This window comes from Clupea harengus, chromosome 2 (genome assembly GCF_900700415.2).
Source record: "Clupea harengus chromosome 2, Ch_v2.0.2, whole genome shotgun sequence".
In the NCBI taxonomy this organism is placed as follows: Eukaryota; Metazoa; Chordata; class Actinopteri; order Clupeiformes; family Clupeidae; genus Clupea; species Clupea harengus.
In genome coordinates this window covers 13,883,565-13,903,942 of record NC_045153.1, presented here as the reverse complement: position 1 = coordinate 13,903,942, position 20,378 = coordinate 13,883,565, and the positions used below count along the sequence as shown (strand labels likewise).

The window sequence follows — 20,378 nt, the reverse complement described above, 5'->3', positions numbered from 1 at the left end:
AAATTCAGAGATTTTGATTACAAAAATGCTTAAAATGATTGGAATCATACAGTAATCACAAATATACCACAGATCAGTAGAGAAATCTTTGTTTTATGTTGAACTCTGCTCTAATGTTCAGTGCTTAGTGACCACCATCTGACACTACAGTGTCAGTACTGTATTGGGTAAATCAGTATTATTTCATGTGTTTGGGTAATAAAACACTTTTTTGTGTATGTCTGTGTATAATTTTGTGCAACAGTACAGGGAAAAGAGGAAATTATACACTCAAAATACTGCAGTTATTTTGCAGAAAAACATGTCCTAATATGACCTAGATTGCATCTCAGAGCACGTAAAAGTCTCTGGCTTCTGGGGACCTCGCGGCCCCCAGACCCCCGCCTAAGAAAATGTTGCCTCGCTTCGCTCGGCTTGCTATTACTTCAGAAAATACAATGTTGGCAGCTCTGATATATGTACAGTAGAAAGTGTGTAATGTGTGTGTATGTGTATGTGAACAAAATAAAAGTGTTCTATGCATGTATGTGTACATGGTTTATATGTATGTATGGTTTGCATGTATGTGTGTGTGTGTGAGTTTCTGGTAGATAAAGTGAACGCACATTTAGGTAAGAAAGAAGACTTAAATGTGGGTGAAGCATTATATACAATTAGTGTGTGACAGAGAGAGAGAGAGATAGAGAGAGAGGGAAGATTATGCTGTCTGTGAGCAAGCCTCTGGAAAGAGACTGAACTTTGAACTGTGTGTGTGTGTGTGTGTGTGTGTGTGTGTTGTATGCACAGGAGTTCCTAAGATCCATGCAGTGGAGCCCTACACAAAGAAAGATCTGGCAGCCATATCCTTCCCAGACATCCTGCGTAACTATAAGGTTATGGCAGAGGGTAACCTGCCAGACAACCCCTTAGTCTTCCTGTTTCCCGACCTTCCCAAGGATTATGCCCTTGGACACTACTACAGCCGGCCTCCAGAGGGTAGGGGATTTCCAAAGAAACACATACACTCACACAAACGCACACGCACACACACACATTCTCTCTCTCTCTCTATCTCTCACTGCATTTTAATTACTTATCAGAGTTCTAGAAGCACACATAAAAGATGCACACACTCATTCAGTGTTGGGCAGCACGGTGGCTCAGTGGTTAGCACTGTCGCCTCACAGCAAGAAGGTCGTTCGTCCAGGTCGTTCCAGGTCCTTTCTGTGTGGAGTTTGCATGTTCTCCCCGTGCCTGCGTGGGTTTACTCCGGGTACTCCGGTTTCCCCCACCATCATAAAGACATGCATTGCATTGCATCGTATGAATTTGAATGAATATTGGTGGTGGTCGGAGGGGCCGTTGGCGCTGATTGGCAGCCACGCTGTCAGTCTGCCCCAGGGCAGCTGTGGCTACTGAGGTAGCTTACCACCACCGGTATGACTGTGTATGAATGACTGGACTGGACTCTGGACTCTGTAAAGCGACTTCGGGTATATAGAGAAGCGCTATATAAGATTGAATTGATTGATTGATTGATTGATTCAGACACACACTGATACGCACACATGTACACCCCCATACAGACACATGCACACTATACTACTGTACTATCGCACACTCACACAGATTCCGATTAACACACGACTTAAGCTGCAACGATCAACGTCCTTTATTCTGCAGAGGAACGATCAGAGGAACCGATGGATGTTGAGGGGCCGGACAGCTCCACTCAGGTTACCTACCCACTCATCTCAGTAAAACCATACCTAAGCCGTTTACTCATCTCAGTGACCGTGTAAGTGTTCTTCTCCAACTCCACAAACATATTGTGCAGACAATAACAGGAATATGGTAAAAACACACATGGGGAAATAAGTAAACAGAAATAAAATAATTAAAAAAAGAAAGAAAAAGAAATACAAGTGGGTGGGGTGAACCAGGCCTATAACAGAAGGATACTTTACAGGGGCCATATTATGATAATATGGGCCCTTTAATATGTAATATAATTTGTATTTATATTTTATTTTATTTTATTTTCCAGTCAGGTGTCACGTCTCTGCTGAGCTCCGCTCTGGCCACGCCCCCTTCAGCACACTCACTCACTCACTCTCCCAGCTGCACTGCATTCACGTCCCCTAATCACACATCTACATATGGGCCATTCTACCGAATTGGTGCAAAGTCAGGTTGGAAATATTTTGAAAATGTGTATGTTTTATTCCCAAAACTTTGTCCGTTTGTATATTGAACCATATCTAAAGCACACATTTCTAGTAAAAGAACCGTCAATTTTTATGTTGTATTTTCAGAATGTGTTGGAATGTTTTTCCTCTCCCAAAAATTGTCACTACCGAAACATAGTAATACACTATGGTAAAAGAGTATTATTATTAACCTGTTCAGATTGTGTTTCCTTCCCTTCTCTGAAGAGTATTTTTACAAATATTTCTTGAAGGTTTTCACAATGAAATCAATAAAAATGAAATTTTTACCAAATTTCAAAGTTCAATTTATACAATTCATCTTACCATTCCATTTTGTCACTACCGAAACGATCATGTCACTACCAAAACTTTACCATATGTTTTGGTAGTGTGACTGTTAAGGTAGTGACTGTTTCGGTAGTGACAATTCTAGCTAACTTTGAGCATAAATAAATAATTCTAGCAAGTACATGGCTAGCAAACAAATATTTGAAGAGGTGTACACACAAACAAACATAATACTTTGCATAAAACCCCAAAAAGTTTACTTAATTGAAGAAAAATATGTGTTCGGTAGTGACCATTCTTAAGGTTACACACTGATTTTCAGACTTTGGAACACAGTTATATCAAAAGTATGGGATCTAGCTACTTACCATTCAGCCATGAGGGACAGGGATGCAGTATCACTGCCTGGTTATAAATGCAGGGGTGTGGCTAAAAACCAGGCTCAGCCAATGGACTAAAACTTCTGTGTTTCGGTAGTGACATGAAAACTATGGACATGATTTTTTGAGCATAGTTTATTTATTTTTTAATTAAACCCACAATAAATCTAAATCTTCCAAGTTCTGTTTAAACTTAATCATAAAGATCTTTGAAATTAGATCATTGAAAAAAATCAAAAAAATGTAAAAAGTGTTATTTACAGAAATTGAAATTTAGATGTCAGGATTGGGGACAGCTACTTCCCAATAGAAAGTACCCTATAAATGATGATTTTGTATATATTTAGCTTATCCCTATCTCATTTAATGTCATGGGTTTAAATAGGCCATATTATATTCTTAGTAAATATCTATGTGTGAATACTTAATTGTTTTGTAAAAAGTTTTTCTTGTTGTGGGACTACACTTTGCACCAATTCGGTAGAATGGCCCATATACTCTTCACTCCCCTCACTCCGTGTCTGGTCTCGTCGTTGTATGGACGAAGCTACTGCCCAAGACGACCAGCTCCAAACACATGCAGCGCTTTCAGGGTTCCGTCTCCTGGACTACGTCAGCTCTCTCCTCGTCGGCTGTATGCCGACTACAGCCTGTTCTCTCTACGGGATCCCACTCCCGCCTGTTCTGTGTCTCCAGTGCTCCATGTCTGTTCCCTGACTCGGCGATTCCATGTTAGTGAAGCAACACTATGGTTCCGACTGAGCTAAAGACCAGGCAGAAGGGTTTTATTACTTTTATTACTTTTATCATGATTATAGTAACCCAATAGTAATCAGGTTCTGATACGATCATAATTTGACTCCGTGCTTTTATAGATTTTATGTAAAGCACTTTAAACTGCAACTCCTGTATGAAATGTGATATATATATAAATAAAGTCTTACTTACTTACTCTTGTTAAACTTGTAGCCCTGAGTTCTGTTCTGGTCATCTTTGTGCTTTGTCAAGTCTTGTATTAGTATTGTTCCTGAGTTTGGCTCAGTTTAGTTACCAGTAGGTTATGTCTGTTCTTGTCTAAACTCTAAGTTAGTCGTGTATACTGTTCAGCGTCTTCCCCTGTTTGTCAGTCTGCCCTGTTCGTGTCTACTCCCCTGTTCCCCGGCTGTATCCATCAATAAACTCTGCTCTCCCTGAAATCCCCCATCTGAGCCTTACGTTCTGTGACATCATGTCTACATATGTTTCATTTTGTAGCCATTTCCCCCAGTTCCTTACAAATTCTCTTTGCCCTGTTTTACTTTGTGTAAACACATGGACCTGGATCTGCAATAGCAATGAACCAACAACCCACCAACCTATGGGTTTAGGGTCACTCTATTTGTCTTGAGTTTTTCATAGAGGCAGAACACTGGTTCTGGTGGTATGAATCTGAAGAGCTTTTAGTGACAATTTCAGATGTAATGTAGAATGTTAAAGTTAAGGAGTGTCCTGTTTAAGTAATTGATGCCTAAATGTACATATTCATATCTATATTTTCATTGCTGTGCTAGAGAAACTATGTACTTTACATGGTGATCTATATATTTGTCTGTTTCCGTGATGTGTAGTTACAGATGTCTTATGTTTCATGGCTTGGGTGAAAAGGGCTGTGTGGTACTCCTGTAGATGACGCATGATCTGACTTTGACATCTGATGTTTGCATTGCCTTTGTGGAGCTTATAGACAGCAACCATAAATTCCTCTTGTTACCACTACACCCCTAAAATTCTTTGGTACACCCCTTTTGCCCCTCACCCTCTCCTTTGCCCTTATTTGCCCAGACTGCAGCTATTTAGCCCTCTGAATACTCTATGGTAAATCTATTGGACCCTCTGAATACTCTATGGTAAATCTATCTCCATGTATCTCCAAGCTTAACAGATATAGACAACGTCAACACAAGTCCAATTGCTGTTAAGTTCAGCAGATCTACATTTCAGTTTCTTGTAATTTACCATAGACTGCAGAAATTATTTCAATAAGTCAGTCATTTTCTGCAGAAACTGGAACCTAAACTACAGAAACTGTGGAAACAGTCTTTCGGTTTATAGTAGTGTCGTCACAATGATCAGGTGAACGAGGCCCTGACACAGATGGGGACGAGTAGCATTATGTGTTGAATTAAAATAGATTGAGTTTCTAGATCTCATTTCCTACAGACATATGCTCAGACATTTAAAAAGGAACAGTGGGTTCCCCCAAGTAGAGAAGAACATAAATGGCTAATATTCTCTGTTTTCTAAATAAATAGAAAAACTTTTTTATTCCATATTTTTGATGAAGTCCTCCATGGGTGAAGTTCTCCACTGAGAGCAATATATCCAGTTACATGACCTTTCTGTTAGTTACATGACCTTCCTGTTAGTTCTGTAAATAATTTACAAATGGGTGGTAGAAGGAGCTACTCTCTGTGTCTAGTCTAATTTCTACCAAAAAAATATTGGTGACATTTCCATACAGTGCCCTTATTTACTACATGATTGCAGAAAGGAAGTGCAACTCAAGTTATAATAAGTAATAGCAAATTAGTACTTGCATACATTAGGGTCAGGACATGTACAACGTTCAGACTGTCAATGATTGCCATATTGTACTATATTTTACAATGCCATTATTGTAACAGACACATCAGAGTTATTGGCCAATGGTCAAGTTTGTAATTGGTCTCTTGTGTTTTCTCTTTTCAGATGACCAATCACTTTCACAACTAACCATTGAGCTCTGGCAGTTTGGTCAGTGTGATACATTCAGGTCTGTCTCAAGACTGGTTTAAGCTGGTCAGAACCTACTTCACCCCCTTAAAGAACACACGTAGTGACACACAGACTTGTCTGTTCCTCCCCTCAAAAAACACACGTAGTGACACACAGACTTGGCTATTGCTCCTTAGTGGAAATAGAGTATAGTATTCATAATTATATTTTCATTAGTGTAATTTCCTGTAACTATGAATCACTGTGTTTTCGTGCCCTTTGTATCTGCATAGGGAGTGGGTCCTCTTCCACGGAGTCTGCCATGTTGCACCATATTTCTACAGTAGCCCAGAATACAGCAGAGAACCAAAATACTGGCTCAAAATAGGGCTTTTTGCGTTGTCATGGCATTTGATGGCCACCGTAGGTACATGCTTGTAAAGGGAAGGGTATTCAGCTGGCTGCAATTCAGAAACCTCACCACTAGATGCCACTTAAAACAACACACTGTACCCTTAATATGTTGATATTGTGGAGCTGAAAGAGTTTAAGGAGTTAAACATATTTCATATTTAAAAAAACTGTTTCTGCATGGCATGTCTGGCTTGTCTATTAATGTTGCCATGATGTGCAGGCAGTCTTGGAGAGATAAAAAAAAACGTGTGCTTTTGACGTGATCCTTTTCAAAGCTGATAGAAAACAGTCAAGCCACACGCTTCATGAGGATGGCAGCACTGTCAGATAGGGCTTAAAAAAGCTGTTAGGATGGCAATGGCGGAGACGAGCTCAACACAGCGGTACACTTCCTAGTACCGCGATATGGTGGTGATGCGGTTCTTTTTGCAGCCCTAGCTCTCAAGCTGTTGCAGCCCTCTCAATCATCATGATTACAATCGTTTTTTTTCTTGAAATGTTCTTCTGTTGTTATGTGGAGTTCCATTGCCATACTGTCATCATCTTGTATATCCTACCTTAGTTTGTGAAGGACTTTGTGTATAATGCTTGATATGTGCAATATTATGCTCTTATTTTTAAGGGAGTCGTCATAACACACTATTTGCAATTTTGTTTTCTTATCAAGGAAAATATTCTTGGGAAGCCTTTTAGATTCTCGATATGGCTGGATTCCATTTTAGATCTCATTAAGAAACACTTACTTCCTGTGTGGATTGATGGGTGAGGCGCACCCACAGAACACATGCACACACAAACACACACACATATACATGCACGTACAAACACACACACACACCCATGCATTTACACATACAGACACACACACAGACACATGCACAACACAAACACACACACAGACACATGCAGGTACAAACACACACACACCCATGCATTCACACATATAAACACACATACAGACACATGCACAACACAAATGTAGTCACAGTTATAGAGAATACTGCTTATTCTTAGGACAGTGCTTTATTTACTTTTTTTAATTATTTTCCTTACTGATGCATTAGAATCTTGTATGTAATCAAAATCACACTTTTATCTGTTGCAAACGCTTGCTAAATTGTGCCCAAGATGGCTTGGCTTTGGTTACCACAGCAACATCGTGGGCTTTGTGAGCAAGGAGACGCCCTTCTGAGGGAGAGAGAGTCCGGAACCTTCTTGCTGCGCTTCATCGAGAGCCACCTGGGAGGGATCACCTTCACCTGGGTGGAGCAGGCAGACAATGGTGAGTGAGTGAGAGCTGAGGATCCTCGGCTGCAGGCTAGAAGCACCAGACACCAGACTGGTGTGTGAGCCTCGTGACAAAATCCTTGCGTGCAGCACTGGTTATAGCTCAGTCTTTTGCTTCAGCGGCTCTAGGCTATGTTCGCCAGTACAGCTTTTATTGAGTGTCGTTTGGCAGGAAACTTAATTTTGTTATTTCTGTTAAGCCTTCAGAAAAACAACCAATCAATTCTAAAAGTGTGGGTTGTGTCAAACAAAACATACCCAGGCAGATTGTCAGAGATTTCAAGCAGTCGTTCAGTGGTGCTGGGGTGGTGTAGAAAGGGGCCTTAAAAATAGGTCTACTGCATGTGTGTGTAAGTAATAACTTTCCCTCAGAAAAGAGAACAAAGGGAGGTGGAGTCTGCTGAAGGGGAATACCCAGCAGGCTGGTGTCCTACATTCCAGTGGCTTGCACTGTGTTAACCAGTGCAGCGGCTGCTTTGCATAGAGGATACACTGTTGCCTTGTTGTTGTTTTTTTACAGCAGCAGCAGCAGTTGTTGCCATGTGTATTAATCAGATTCTGCCTCTCAGTTCTTGTGGTTCTTTTGGTTCTCCCCCAGGGGAGGCTAAATTCATCTCAGTGGAACCCTACACCAAGAACCGGCTCTCCGCTCTTCCATTTGCCGATATCATCCGGGACTGCAAGGATGGCATTTTGCCTGGAAACCCACTGAAGTTACTATATCCTAATATTCCCAAAGACGAGGCCTTCGGGAAACATTATGACAGTCAGCAGAGCAAAGGCAAAATTCACAGTGAGCGGTTTTGCCGGGAAACATTTCTTGTCGGCAAACACTACATTACACCTATTTAATTATTTACAGACTAAAAAAATGTCCTCATTATTTCCAACACTGTCAGTTCCTGCCTAAAGAGGTGGTACTCCTTGTGGGTATTGCACCCTGTAACATGTTTCATTGTCTTTCCAACAGTCTTTCCATACTTTCCCATGTCTCTGATTCCAATCTCCACTCTGTGAGTACACATGGTTTTATTTCACAAAAAGAGAGAGAGAAAGGGAGAGAGTAATGACTTAAAAGTCAAAAGTCAAACATATACTGAACTACTTCAATTAAACGGCAATCAACAGCGGCCATCATGGTGTAGACATATCATGTCACTCATTTTTTAATCCATTGTCATTTAATCCATTAATCATTTCCCCTTATTCGTATTGTTCATGTATGTTATTGATTGAATAACGGCTTTTTAATTCGTTGTCATTTAATCCATTAATCATTTTCACTTATTCGTACGGTTCTTGCACGTCCTTGCTTGCACTCTAACCCCTCCTTGTGTTTGCGTTCTTCATTCCTTCGAGCTGGAGAGAGATTGGGAGTGGGATCGGGAAATGACCTCGAGTCGGATTCGAACCCCAGGTCCCCATGGGCGTTCAGACCAATTCATGGTCGGGGCTGTTGTTTGCGCCACAGCTCCCCCCGAAACATACTTTATGGGCAAAATCCCCTAAAATATCTAGATGAAACCATGAAGATGCTGTATTCTTTTATTTCACTGAGAACTTGTAAAGATGACTTAAACCAGATGCTTACCCTGACACAGGCACATTCTTGTTTCTCTTTGGAGCTGGCAAACTTACAGGTCTTTCTGGGTTAGAAAATAGAGTGTGTGAGTGTAGTTTAGCACTCCTGCGTTTGTTTTCAGTAAAATCCTCTTTGTCTTTGGTTGCAGTGAATTACTCTTTCCATTCAACCCTGAGGTCAGATCCCTCACCCTTAGTGAATATTTCAAAACATTTCCTTGAAGTGATAATGAACCCTGGCCAAAGATCTGTGTCCACAAGGGAATTTCTTAATATTATAAACTATATATTTTTTCAGATCAGTTCAGCATAGCCCAGGCAAAGGCGGAATTCAGAGAAATGTTCAGTTGAGATCTCAACAACGTCTTTGTATTTCTGATGGATGGACTGAATGCTTGCGTGACAGACATTTCTCCAGTGATTGCCAAAGGCGTGCTTTGCCTTAAGTGCAACCTCTCATGTCCAGTGTGTCATCATCAAATTATGGAAGGCTTTGATTGTAAATACACAAAGTGGAATGTGACATGCCATGGTAAGATGAGTTATGTGAAATTCAGGAAGAGAAACAACAAGGAAAAGAGAGAAAATGTTGCAATGAGCTTGACAAGCCTCAGAGTGCTCACATTCTAGCATCACAAAGAAAAACAGTTGATTTTGGCTCGTTTATTTGTTTCACTTCTGGATAACTGGCTGGTTCCTGCTACGTTGAACTTATTCTTTAGTATTGCAAACACATCGAGCTTTACTGAAACACGAAGCCATGATACACACAATACTTATGTTTCCCGTATGTTTTCCCCATAGTTACTGTAACCAATTAGAAAATGCTACAGCCAGGTACATTTTATTTGAGTATTTTATATTTAGAAGGGCTGTGTTGACGTTCTCACATATGTTGACTTGGGTGCTTTGTACCTGTCTATTTAAAGGTCTTTATTTTCTTCTATTCTTAGTCTTTAGTCTTTAAGTAATTCAGTGGCTTAATTTAAGCATTTAAGTCATTTCTGTTAGTTTTAAAACTTTTTTTATCCTACCTCTGGTGTTCTACCTGGCAATCATCTCATGAATAAATCAGATGATTTATCTGTCATTTTTCAATAAAATTATCAAACAACAATATGCTTCACACATCAATATATGGATATTCCTCTTCAAGCAGCTGCAGGCTAAGCAATAATGGCAGATCCAATTTGCACATATGGTTTCTATTCATTGAAAATGCCATCAGGTTGTTTTATCATTTGTTTCAGTATTCCAGAATACGGCAACTCATCTGGGCATTACAAAACTGTAATTTTGAAACACAGACAGGATTTGAAATATTATTATTAGTCACTGGCCAGAAGAAGTCTCTATCTGCCTTTCAAATGTCTCTCTACAGCAACAAAGTATGAGGACATAGTGGTAAAGGATGAAGAAACCATGGGAAAGATTATAGGAGGTGAAGAGATCGCCTCCACCGTGTCATCTGTTGTTTGTAATGTAGTCCACCGTGCAGCCATTCAACAGAACACAAAGTGGAAGTAGTAAATGGACAGACAGCATTCAAAGCGCTTTCATTTTAATGATGCATACAGTGCATCAGACATCTACCCATTCATGCACCGATGGAGGCTTCTATCCAAGTTGCCAACCGTTTCATCGCTATGGCCCTTTGTATGAAGGAGTCGGGATCGAACTAGCAATGTTCCGAATGATAAGCGACTCCTCTACCGCCTGAACCACTATTGCCCCACTACCGGTATACTATCATGTAGTCAAAATAATAAGACATGGCAGAAATGCCAAGCATTGTCACACTTACAGCTCCATATGAATGGAAAGATGCGTATATGTCCTAGATGAAATACACAAAAGAGAAAGGTGACTTATTGTTGGAGAACAACTGATAATACAATATACAAATATAAATAATACAAGTAATAGCCTACTGACAATCTTAGGAACAGATATAAACCCACAGCCAACTGGTTAATACATGCGACACTGAGGCAAGGAATGCACTAAACTTACCTCTAAGAAACATCATCCTTTTGAAAAATAACCTGACAATTTAGGAGTGAGACAGTTCAGTGGGGAGGGGGGTCACGAGTATGTGTCAAGTGACCCGAGTCTACATGTTATTTCTTATTGCCTCTTTTAGCAATCGCATATAGTATCAGTATTATAACTTTTTATGAGTAAAAAATCATTCAAACAAATCATTGGTCAGACATTAATCACCCATCTGAAATATTCAGGGGTTAGATTAAATATATCTCTGCAGTTTTATTTTCTATCTTATGCTGAGCATTTTATGTATTGAATTTTATAATTTTTGCACTATATCTGAGTTTTTATGTTTCTTTGATGTCTATTTTTATGTGCATGTAATTTTTTGTGCACGTTATGTGTTTGCTGTAATGTATCTTGAGCTGCATTATTTTGCATGACAGGTGCTATATAAATAAAGTTTTATTATTATATTATTATTATTATTCATTAGCTGGCGAACTGTAACAAACAAAACGCCCACTTATACCTCTGCGTCTTCTTGAAGGAAAAATGTCACTGTTGAGGCTGCAGGGAGGCTGGATCACCACAGACGAGGACTGTAAAAATATGGGATGAAGCCAACTTTCGATTCTGCGTTTCCCACAAACACCAGCGCGTTAGTTTCGCTTTCTCGGAAACCGTGTGATTTACTCGTTTACATATTGCCAGATGCTCTCCTTTCCACCACGGTGAGGCTGTAGTGAGCAGAAACTTAGAGGACAGGAGGATATAGCCTACTTGCAATCACCTATGCAACCAAATATGTTATATATATGTATATGATAATATATATGAAATCGTATGGTGATATAAGATGTAATTATTTAACGTAGGCTAGCCTGTATAAGAGGTGTAGCGTGTGTTATGCATGCGTTGTCCAAACGGAGCCCAACTTGACAACACTATGTAAGCTCTTACACCTTATTAGAGTAAATGGCTTAGACAATACTGCAACAGACCGATATAACGCAGTCATTGGGGGCAGTGGTTAGGGTAAACATAAGTATAATGTAGCACGGAATGTGAGGTTCATATGCTGAAAAATGAAACCATACATGGTTAGTTTCTATTCTCCCTCAGTCTCCGTCTAGAGACTGAGGTAGAGTTGGATGAAAGAGGGCAGGACTATATTTAGCGCATTGTCCGTCGATTGGGTAAAGTTTAGAGGGCTATAGAAATCGCTGTGTTTTCATTGGTTAATCGGTTTGAGCTCTTGGCTTACTATCAGCTGGCTGTATATGCCGAAAAGGAAAGCTTATTTCTCTGCACATAGCATTCTGAGCTGGATTCCATGCGAACCGAACACTAATGCCAAACTTCACATACATTTGAGGATTTGGATTAAAGACGTCACCGAAATTTGGTGTCTGCTACAGTCTGCGAGGTAGGCTAAACTACGTGTCATGCTACTTTCTCCATTCATGCAAGTAAACGTAGCCCACCTCTAAGATCTTAAATGCTGTCTTGCGTTCTTACCTTCATGTTTGCAGTTTCTATATATCAGATAGCCTGTTACACCATTGCGCCCTGTCGATGTAGCTTAAAAAGTATGTGAAATCTGTTTCCAAAATGAATTCATTATCTGTAGCATACGTATAAGAAAAGACAATGTCCATGGGACAAGAGAAGACCAAATAAAATCTCCAAGACAGCGTATATAATGTGTGAGTGCATATTGTTTAGGCTGCAACTTCTTTGTGTAATACTCTGCACAGTTTTAGTAAATTCCCTTCACAGAAAAATAAAACAAGTGATTTTAGCAATAAATACAGAAATACTGACCTTAATGCACGGTTAACAATGTCAGTTGATCTTAATGATTAACATAGAGCAATGACCAGTGATTCTAGTGACGCACCTTTCTTTGAGGCAGCACAGTACAATAACACTAGGCTTAGTAGATAGACTATTAGTATATAACGTAGTATAACTTATATGAGTATATAGTGAGCATATAGACTAGGGCCTAGGCTATTCCCTAAGAATAAGATGCATTTTAATCACGCATTTGAACGTTGATGAATTAAATGTATACATTTTCCCCTTGTGCAGACATGGCACAGTGGAGTATGCTGCAGCAGCTGGAGTCCAGGTACCTGGAGCAGGTAGACCAGCTTTATGATGATACCTTTCCAATGGAGATCAGACAGTATCTGAGCCAGTGGATTGAGAGCCATGACTGGTAAGGCTTCAGGTTTGGCACGAAGGGGCAGCTTTGTTGGCCAAGCTTCCAGAATATTCAGCGGGGTGATACGGTCATCTTACAATCATATGTGCACACGCCTGTCACACTGATTTGGCAACACTGGGTTTGTAAGAAACGGGGCACAGAGCGGTAGAGTAGAGGACGGCTGTGTCATTCATGGTGTTGCTGGCTTTCCATATTTTATCCTCTCTATTTTTCCTCCTCCTCCTGGTAACTGGAGTGGTTCTTTTTGTTCGGAGAGTGAAGAAGGACGGTGTCAGTAATTTAAAAGAAAAGTGAAAGTAAAATGGTGAATAGATATGCTTGTGTGGTATATTGCTCTAAGGCAAGGTCTTACAGAACATGCCAGAAGGCTGGGTGACAGACACTGTTTTTTTACTATAATTACTTCCGCTGCAAAAAATAATAAAGTAGTGTTTCAATTTCAAAACTTGGCTACAAATACTTGTAATGCTGCACTAGTGCCTTAATACAAATTAAACAAATTCAAAGGTTGAAGATAAAATAATTAAATTACTTTATATTAAATCACATCAATCAAATGAAAGCGTTTAGTGACTCCCTGCTTGCTCCCTTCTTCCATACACATCATGATGTTTGCCACCATTTATCATTTTAGGGAGTCTGTCGCCACCAGTGACTCGTTGGCAACAGTTCGTTTTCACGACCTTCTGGCCCAGCTAGACGACCAGTACAGCCGCTTCGCTCTGGAAAATAACTTTCTCCTGCAGCACAACATCCGCAAGATCAAGCGCAATCTGCAGGTACAATCAAGGGGCGGAAAGACAACTCTAATATGCTGTAATAAATGCTGTAGTTTTGATATAATGCATCAAAAGTCTAAACAGTAGAAGGAAGTATGTGCCAGTGCTGTATTATTTTTGGAAGATTTGTTTCATAGTCATTTGTTTGGTGGCACCACTATCATTTTGTTTAACTCTCTTTATTAAACTTGTGGTGTTTTCGACTTGCTGCCTGTATTCTTTGGAGCTTCTGGTCTTGTTTGCCTTGGGTTGGTCCAAACTCAACAATGGAAGAAAAACAATCAATTACACTCTAATACAATGCACTCTGACAAAACACTGAAGAAATACTGAACAATTCAACTTGATTGACTGCATAAACACTGAACAGTTCAAGACTGCATACATCCTGAACAGTCAAACTCTAACACAATGCACTCTGGGGATCTTTTGACAGGAGCACTTCCAGGAGTTTCCAGTGCACATGGCTATGCTTATCTGCAGCGCACTAAAAGAAGAGAAGAAGATCCTCAACATGGCCATTAAAACAGAGGTATGAGCTACCTCTACTACCCTGAAAGTTAGCCTATTTTAGCATCAAATATCAGTATATTATCAGTAGGGATGCTCCGATCTGATCGGCGCCGATCAATATCGGCCGATATTCCCATTATCGGTTTTGATCGGCGTCCTCAAAACGGCCGATCAAACATGGCCGATCAGATGACATAAAATCTGCGAGAACTACTATCAGAGACGTTTCAATAAAACGTTAGAGATAGGCATTTCAGGCCGCCAATGGTAAGAAATGATTCTCGTGGTCGCCTCGCAACCTCAGGCTGAAGCTTTATTAACCCCACTGTTTCACTTCATAACAGCAACAACATAAACTATATGTATGACGTGGCTCATTTTTCGTGACTTACATTTTTCCACTGTGCTTAGTTGTTTGTATTGGGATAGTGTGCTGCTCTAACCACATGTGGATAGTTTTTCGTGGTCTTACTTAGCCAGTTGGATGTAATATTTTAGACCAGCCAGAACAACGGACACGACCGGCATTATTTAATAAATGGAATGGTTGCCATGGCGCAGCGAGTGTGTTATAGCAGCTCTCCAGCTTAAAACAAAAATAATACAAAATTCTTCCTATTACCTTGTTGCTATTACACGTGAATTTCCCTAACAGGATTAATACAAGTGTATCTATCTATCTATCTAAATCGATGTTGTTAGGAAAGGGATGACATTAACAAGCCACACTTTAATCTATCACTGTTTAATGTATTTGCATCAGACCATTTTACAAAACCGGTTTTTGAAAGTGTCAGCAATGAGCAAATCTGACGTGAAAAGATTTTTATTATAGACGGAAAATTCCAAACGGTAACTTACACAAACGAGGGTTATGGCGAGGTGCGCGATGTGGAGCGAAATGGGAACCCCCCCTGCGTAATATGCCAGTTGTCACTGTCGCATTTTAAATCCTCAAACTTGGAGTGCCATTCTCCACACACCTTGCTAACATAGCCCAGGAGTTTCCTAAAGCAGACCTGCCAACCTGCACGCATTTTGTGTACCAACCACGCAATTCCTAGTCAAAATACGCAGGTACGAAATGCCAGCTGAAACTACGCAAAAAAAATCAATCAATACAAACCTATACTGTACATTTATTTAAACTACATCCATCAGATTGGACAATATGCTACGACCTTGTGCCTGTGGTTCTGTAAGTTACTGTAAGTTGTATTGTACCTCAGCAATGCATTACGCCTCGGTGGATAATAAAGTAGCACTACCCTCCCTGACCCGCAATAGTACTCACTCACTCAACATCCACTGATACTAGTGCTACTTTATTATCCACCGAGGCGTAATGCATTGCTGAGGTACAATGGGAAGTGGGGGAGTAATAATCAAGCACATACAGTAAATGTGACCGTAATGTTAGCATATAAAACGTTAAAACATGTGTTCGGTAACTTAAAGAGATGATGCATTTCAAGGGGTATATCCTATAAAAAGTTAGCCGTAGTAGCTAGCTTCCGATGTGATTCGCCTGGTTACGAGACGGCTACGGTGTGAAAAACTGACGGAGTAGGCTAATTTAGCTGCAGTAACGTTAACTCAAACGCCACGGAGACTGTTCTAACTTTGAATCGCTCTGTTGGGGCAAAGTGACCATTGCAAAGGTGTTTGACTACAGACTGCTAATGTAGCAAATAATTCCTACTATTGCAGCCAGTCAACCGACCAGCCTGGCAGGTATAAAATAATCATGACGATTTTCAGTCTCGTTACCAAAAACAAGACCCAATACAGAGCAACCCTGAGCACTGACATGATAAGCGCTTTGGTGACAAGAAAGGTGGACTGTCTGTCACATGGAAGGCTTCAGTGATGCTCTGCTCAAAAAGGCCAAGTCGCCAAGCTATGAGGCAAAGCAGTCAAGAGCAAGTGCCACTGGAAGTAGATAGATGGATACTTTATTGGAGCTTTAAAATATATATATATATATATATATATACTGTGAGATAGGCATTTATATATATATATATATATATATATATATATATATATTAGTGCTGTCAAACGATTAAAATATTTAATCGCGATTAATCGCATTGATATCATAGTTAACTCAAAATTAATCGCGATTAATCGCAATTTTTTATCTATTCTAAATGTCCCTTCGTTTATTTATTTTTTCCATCATTTTATTTTTATTTTAATGCCCTTATCAACATGGAAAAGTGGATTGGCTTGCTTTATGCAAATGTTTTATTTTATTGAAAACCAACATTGCCAAACAGAGCGGTACAAAATAAAATTATAAAGTGCACATTTCAGGTAAACAAGGCCTATAGTGCAGTTAAATGATGGCTTAATATTTTCTTTTTTTCAAGTTTGCTGGGAACATAGCAGTCAGGCCTCTTATTTCAGAAACAATGAACCGTAACAGTTAGGTTACCAATAAAAGGTAAGCCTACTACTTATTTGCTTTCAGCAAGCTGCCTGTTGACATTTTCGGACAACAGTGAAGCTTGCTTCTTTTACACAACACAACTTTTAAAAGTAAACTTTCCATTCAGAAGCTTTTTATCATCCATTTCGCCGTATCGCGCTCACCATTCACTCAAACCGTAACGTTAGCATACTACACAGTTTGCGAGGCCAAAAAGAACGTTAATCTAAAAATAAATAAAAAAAAAAGAAAAGAAATTCGCGTTAATCTCGCGATAAAAAAATTAACGGCGTTAAAATGGGTTTGCGTTAACGCCGTTAATAACGCGTTAAACTGACAGCACTAATATATATATATTCTTTAGAAGTGCTAAATGATGCACAATGTAAAGATCTCTTTTCATTTATGGAATTCTTGTCAAGAAAATATGATTGTATTGTTTATTTCGCCGCTGATTTATTATGTTGAATAACTGGATGATATGGCGGTGAGTGGGGAATTGACCGTATGCAAAGCCCCTGCCAAACTGAAACTCCCCTGGTACTCAAAAACTTTCTTCAAGGTTGGCAGGTCTGCTAAAGGCACAGAGCTAGCACAAGGTAAATACTTTAAAAACATCAGTCAGATAAACAGACTCCACTTTTCGAAAAGTCACAAAGTACTCTGAAACGGTCACGTTGGCATTGTATCAGGTGGGATATTGCTTGAGCAAAAAAGTAATATAGTGAGGGAGAGGTTGTGAAGTCTTGTGTACGTGATGTCGTTGCTATCCTCATATTGGATATTTGGCTATAGCCTGTTTATGTTGCAGTTAAGTTTGTATTATTATTTTTCCACAGGAAAGCTACTGTATAAGCTCCAAGTTCTCTTGAGAGCCTCTAGATAGTGGAATGTTGCACATGTGATTCTATTGTTGTGATTTTCATTTAAAGATGTATATTTTTATTATTAAATATTTATTATTATTTACACATTTTATAGTAAGCAAGAGAGCTTCTACACTGGAATGTTGCACGTTCAATTCATGATACTCTCTCGTCTCGTAATTTAAATACTTAAAATACAATACCAATGTTGTTAAGAATAATTAACTTCATAAATAATGCTACACAATAAATAGAAAGGTTCAATCGACACCGTGATCGGTGATCGGTATTATCGGATCGGCAGATACTGATTTCAGTCATCGGTGATCGGTGATCGGCACCAAAAAACCTGATTGGAGCATCTCTAATTATCAGTTTGTTTTTTAATTATTATCAAAAAAAGAAAAATTATTTTCATTAATTGTGTTTCCAATTGACTGTTTTCCTCAGGAGAATGCGGGCTCAGCACAGAACAACAGCATGGGGGGAAAGCACAGAGAACTGGACAAGAAAGTGAGCAAGTTAAGGAAGATGGTGCAGGTATTTATTATTATTGTTATTATTATTATTATTATTACTATTATTATTATTATCACTATTATTACTATTGTTGTTGTTGTTTTTATTACTGGTTTTGTTTAATTAGGTTCTGTTGTAGTCCTTGTTGTAAATAGCATAAATAATGTATAAATATTATTATTATTATTATTGCTATTATTATTATTATTATTATTATTATTATTGTTGTTGTTGTTGTTGTTTTTATTGCTGGTTTTGTTTTATTAGGCTCTGTTGTAGTCCTTGTTGTAAACAGCATAAATAATGTATAAATAACTACATCAAATCGTAGTAGTAGTAGTAATAATAATATTTTGATTTTGGCCAGGATGCAGAAATAGATCTAAAATCATTAGAAGACCTTCAAGATGAGCATGACTTCAAGAAGAAAACTCTTCAGAGCCGAGGTAATGGAGATTCAAAGATAATCTTTTTTAAAGGGACAGTGTGGAGTATTTAGGGGGATCTATCAGCACAAATGGAATATAGTATTCATAATTATGTTTTCATTAGTGTATAATCACCAGTAACTACAAATCATTGTGTTCCTGTTAGCTTAGAATGTGCCATTTATATCTACATAGGGAGCGGGTCCTCTTGACAGAGTCAGCCATGTTGTGCCACCATGTTTCTACAGTAGCCCAGAACAGACAGACCAAAACACTGGCTCTAGCGTTTTTGTGGCATTTGATGGCCACGATAGGTTCTCATGCAGGTTCTCATTGTAAAGGGAGGGAATATTCAATTGGTTGCAATTCAGCAACCTCACCACTAGACGCCACTAAATCCCACACACTGCACCTTTAAATGGAAAGCATTTGAGTGGAACCAAATTTTCATAAAATGTTTCCAATATGTTTATTGAAAAACATATCCTTTAACAGTGAAATTGACAATTGACAATCATATGTTTCCTTTTCAAAAATCATCATAAACTAAAATTACTGACAGAGAAGACAAATGTAAACAAACATCAAACACTAGAGATGCTCCAATCAGGTTTTTTGGTGCCGATCACCGATCACCGATGACTGAAATCAGTATCTGCCGATCCGATAATACCGATCACCGATCACGGTGTCGATTGAACCTTTCTATTTATTGTGTAGCATTATTTATGAAGTTAATTATTCTTAACAACATTGGTATTGTATTTTAAGTATTTAAATTACGAGACGAGAGAGTATCATGAATTGAACGTGCAACATTCCAGTGTAGAAGCTCTCTTGCTTACTATAAAATGTGTAAATAATAATAAATATTTAATAATAAAAATATACATCTTTAAATGAAAATCACAACAATAGAATCACATGTGCAACATTCCACTATCTAGAGGCTCTCAAGAGAACTTGGAGCTTATACAGTAGCTTTCCTGTGGAAAAATAATAATACAAACTTAACTGCAACATAAACAGGCTATAGCCAAATATCCAATATGAGGATAGCAACGACATCACGTACACAAGACTTCACAACCTCTCCCTCACTATATTACTTTTTTGCTCAAGCAATATCCCACCTGATACAATGCCAACGTGACCGTTTCAGAGTACTTTGTGACTTTTCGAAAAGTGGAGTCTGTTTATCTGACTGATGTTTTTAAAGTATTTACCTTGTGCTAGCTCTGTGCCTTTAGCAGACCTGCCAACCTTGAAGAAAGTTTTTGAGTACCAGGGGAGTTTCAGTTTGGCAGGGGCTTTGCATACGGTCAATTCCCCACTCACCGCCATATCATCCAGTTATTCAACATAATAAATCAGCGGCGAAATAAACAATACAATCATATTTTCTTGACAAGAATTCCATAAATGAAAAGAGATCTTTACATTGTGCATCATTTAGCACTTCTAAAGAATATATATATATTAGTGCTGTCAGTTTAACGCGTTATTAACGGCGTTAACGCAAACCCATTTTAACGCCGTTAATTTTTTTATCGCGAGATTAACGCGAATTTCTTTTTTTTTATTTTTATTTATTTTTAGATTAACGTTCTTTTTGGCCTCGCAAACTGTGTAGTATGCTAACGTTACGGTTTGAGTGAATGGTGAGCGCGATACGGCGAAATGGATGATAAAAAGCTTCTGAATGGAAAGTTTACTTTTAAAAGTTGTGTTGTGTAAAAGAA

The 20,378-nt window shown here is 38.9% G+C and overlaps 3 protein-coding genes across 3 annotated transcripts in view; all 3 read left to right on the top strand.

Annotated features, from left to right (window-relative positions):
• The window catches only part of LOC105913247 (signal transducer and activator of transcription 1-like), a 29,213-nt gene extending 26,979 nt beyond the window's left edge, over nucleotides 1-2,234 (top strand). The window contains 3 exon segments of the mRNA XM_031583609.2: nucleotides 787-975; nucleotides 1,663-1,777; nucleotides 2,027-2,234. Coding sequence (XP_031439469.1) covers nucleotides 787-975; nucleotides 1,663-1,777; nucleotides 2,027-2,048 — 326 coding nt within the window. The 3' untranslated portion in view covers nucleotides 2,049-2,234.
• Nucleotides 2,235-6,931: 4,697 nt separating this feature from the next.
• LOC116224344 (signal transducer and activator of transcription 4-like) lies at nucleotides 6,932-8,209 on the top strand. The gene is made up of 2 exons (XM_031583598.2): nucleotides 6,932-7,286; nucleotides 7,890-8,209. Exons 1-2 carry the CDS (start codon nucleotides 7,133-7,135, stop codon nucleotides 8,141-8,143), a joined length of 408 nt encoding a protein of 135 aa, XP_031439458.1. The 5' UTR covers nucleotides 6,932-7,132; the 3' UTR covers nucleotides 8,144-8,209.
• A 3,900-nt stretch (nucleotides 8,210-12,109) lies between these two features.
• Nucleotides 12,110-20,378, top strand: part of LOC105913246 (signal transducer and activator of transcription 1-alpha/beta-like) — a 25,594-nt gene continuing 17,325 nt past the window's right edge. The window contains exons 1-6 of the mRNA XM_031583477.2: nucleotides 12,110-12,290; nucleotides 12,959-13,088; nucleotides 13,732-13,876; nucleotides 14,313-14,408; nucleotides 18,140-18,229; nucleotides 18,576-18,654. Of these exons, the coding sequence (XP_031439337.1) occupies nucleotides 12,961-13,088; nucleotides 13,732-13,876; nucleotides 14,313-14,408; nucleotides 18,140-18,229; nucleotides 18,576-18,654 (538 nt within the window). The 5' untranslated portion in view covers nucleotides 12,110-12,290; nucleotides 12,959-12,960. The remainder of the gene's footprint in view (nucleotides 12,291-12,958; nucleotides 13,089-13,731; nucleotides 13,877-14,312; nucleotides 14,409-18,139; nucleotides 18,230-18,575; nucleotides 18,655-20,378) is intronic.

Coding starts and splice junctions, on each gene's coding strand:
- LOC116224344 (XM_031583598.2), top strand. CDS start 7,133: ATGGCTTGGCTTTGGTTACCACAGCAACATCGTGGGCTTTGTGAGCAA. Junction 7,287..7,889: donor GGTGGAGCAGGCAGACAATG/GTGAGTGAGTGA, acceptor GTTCTCCCCCAG/GGGAGGCTAAATTCATCTCA.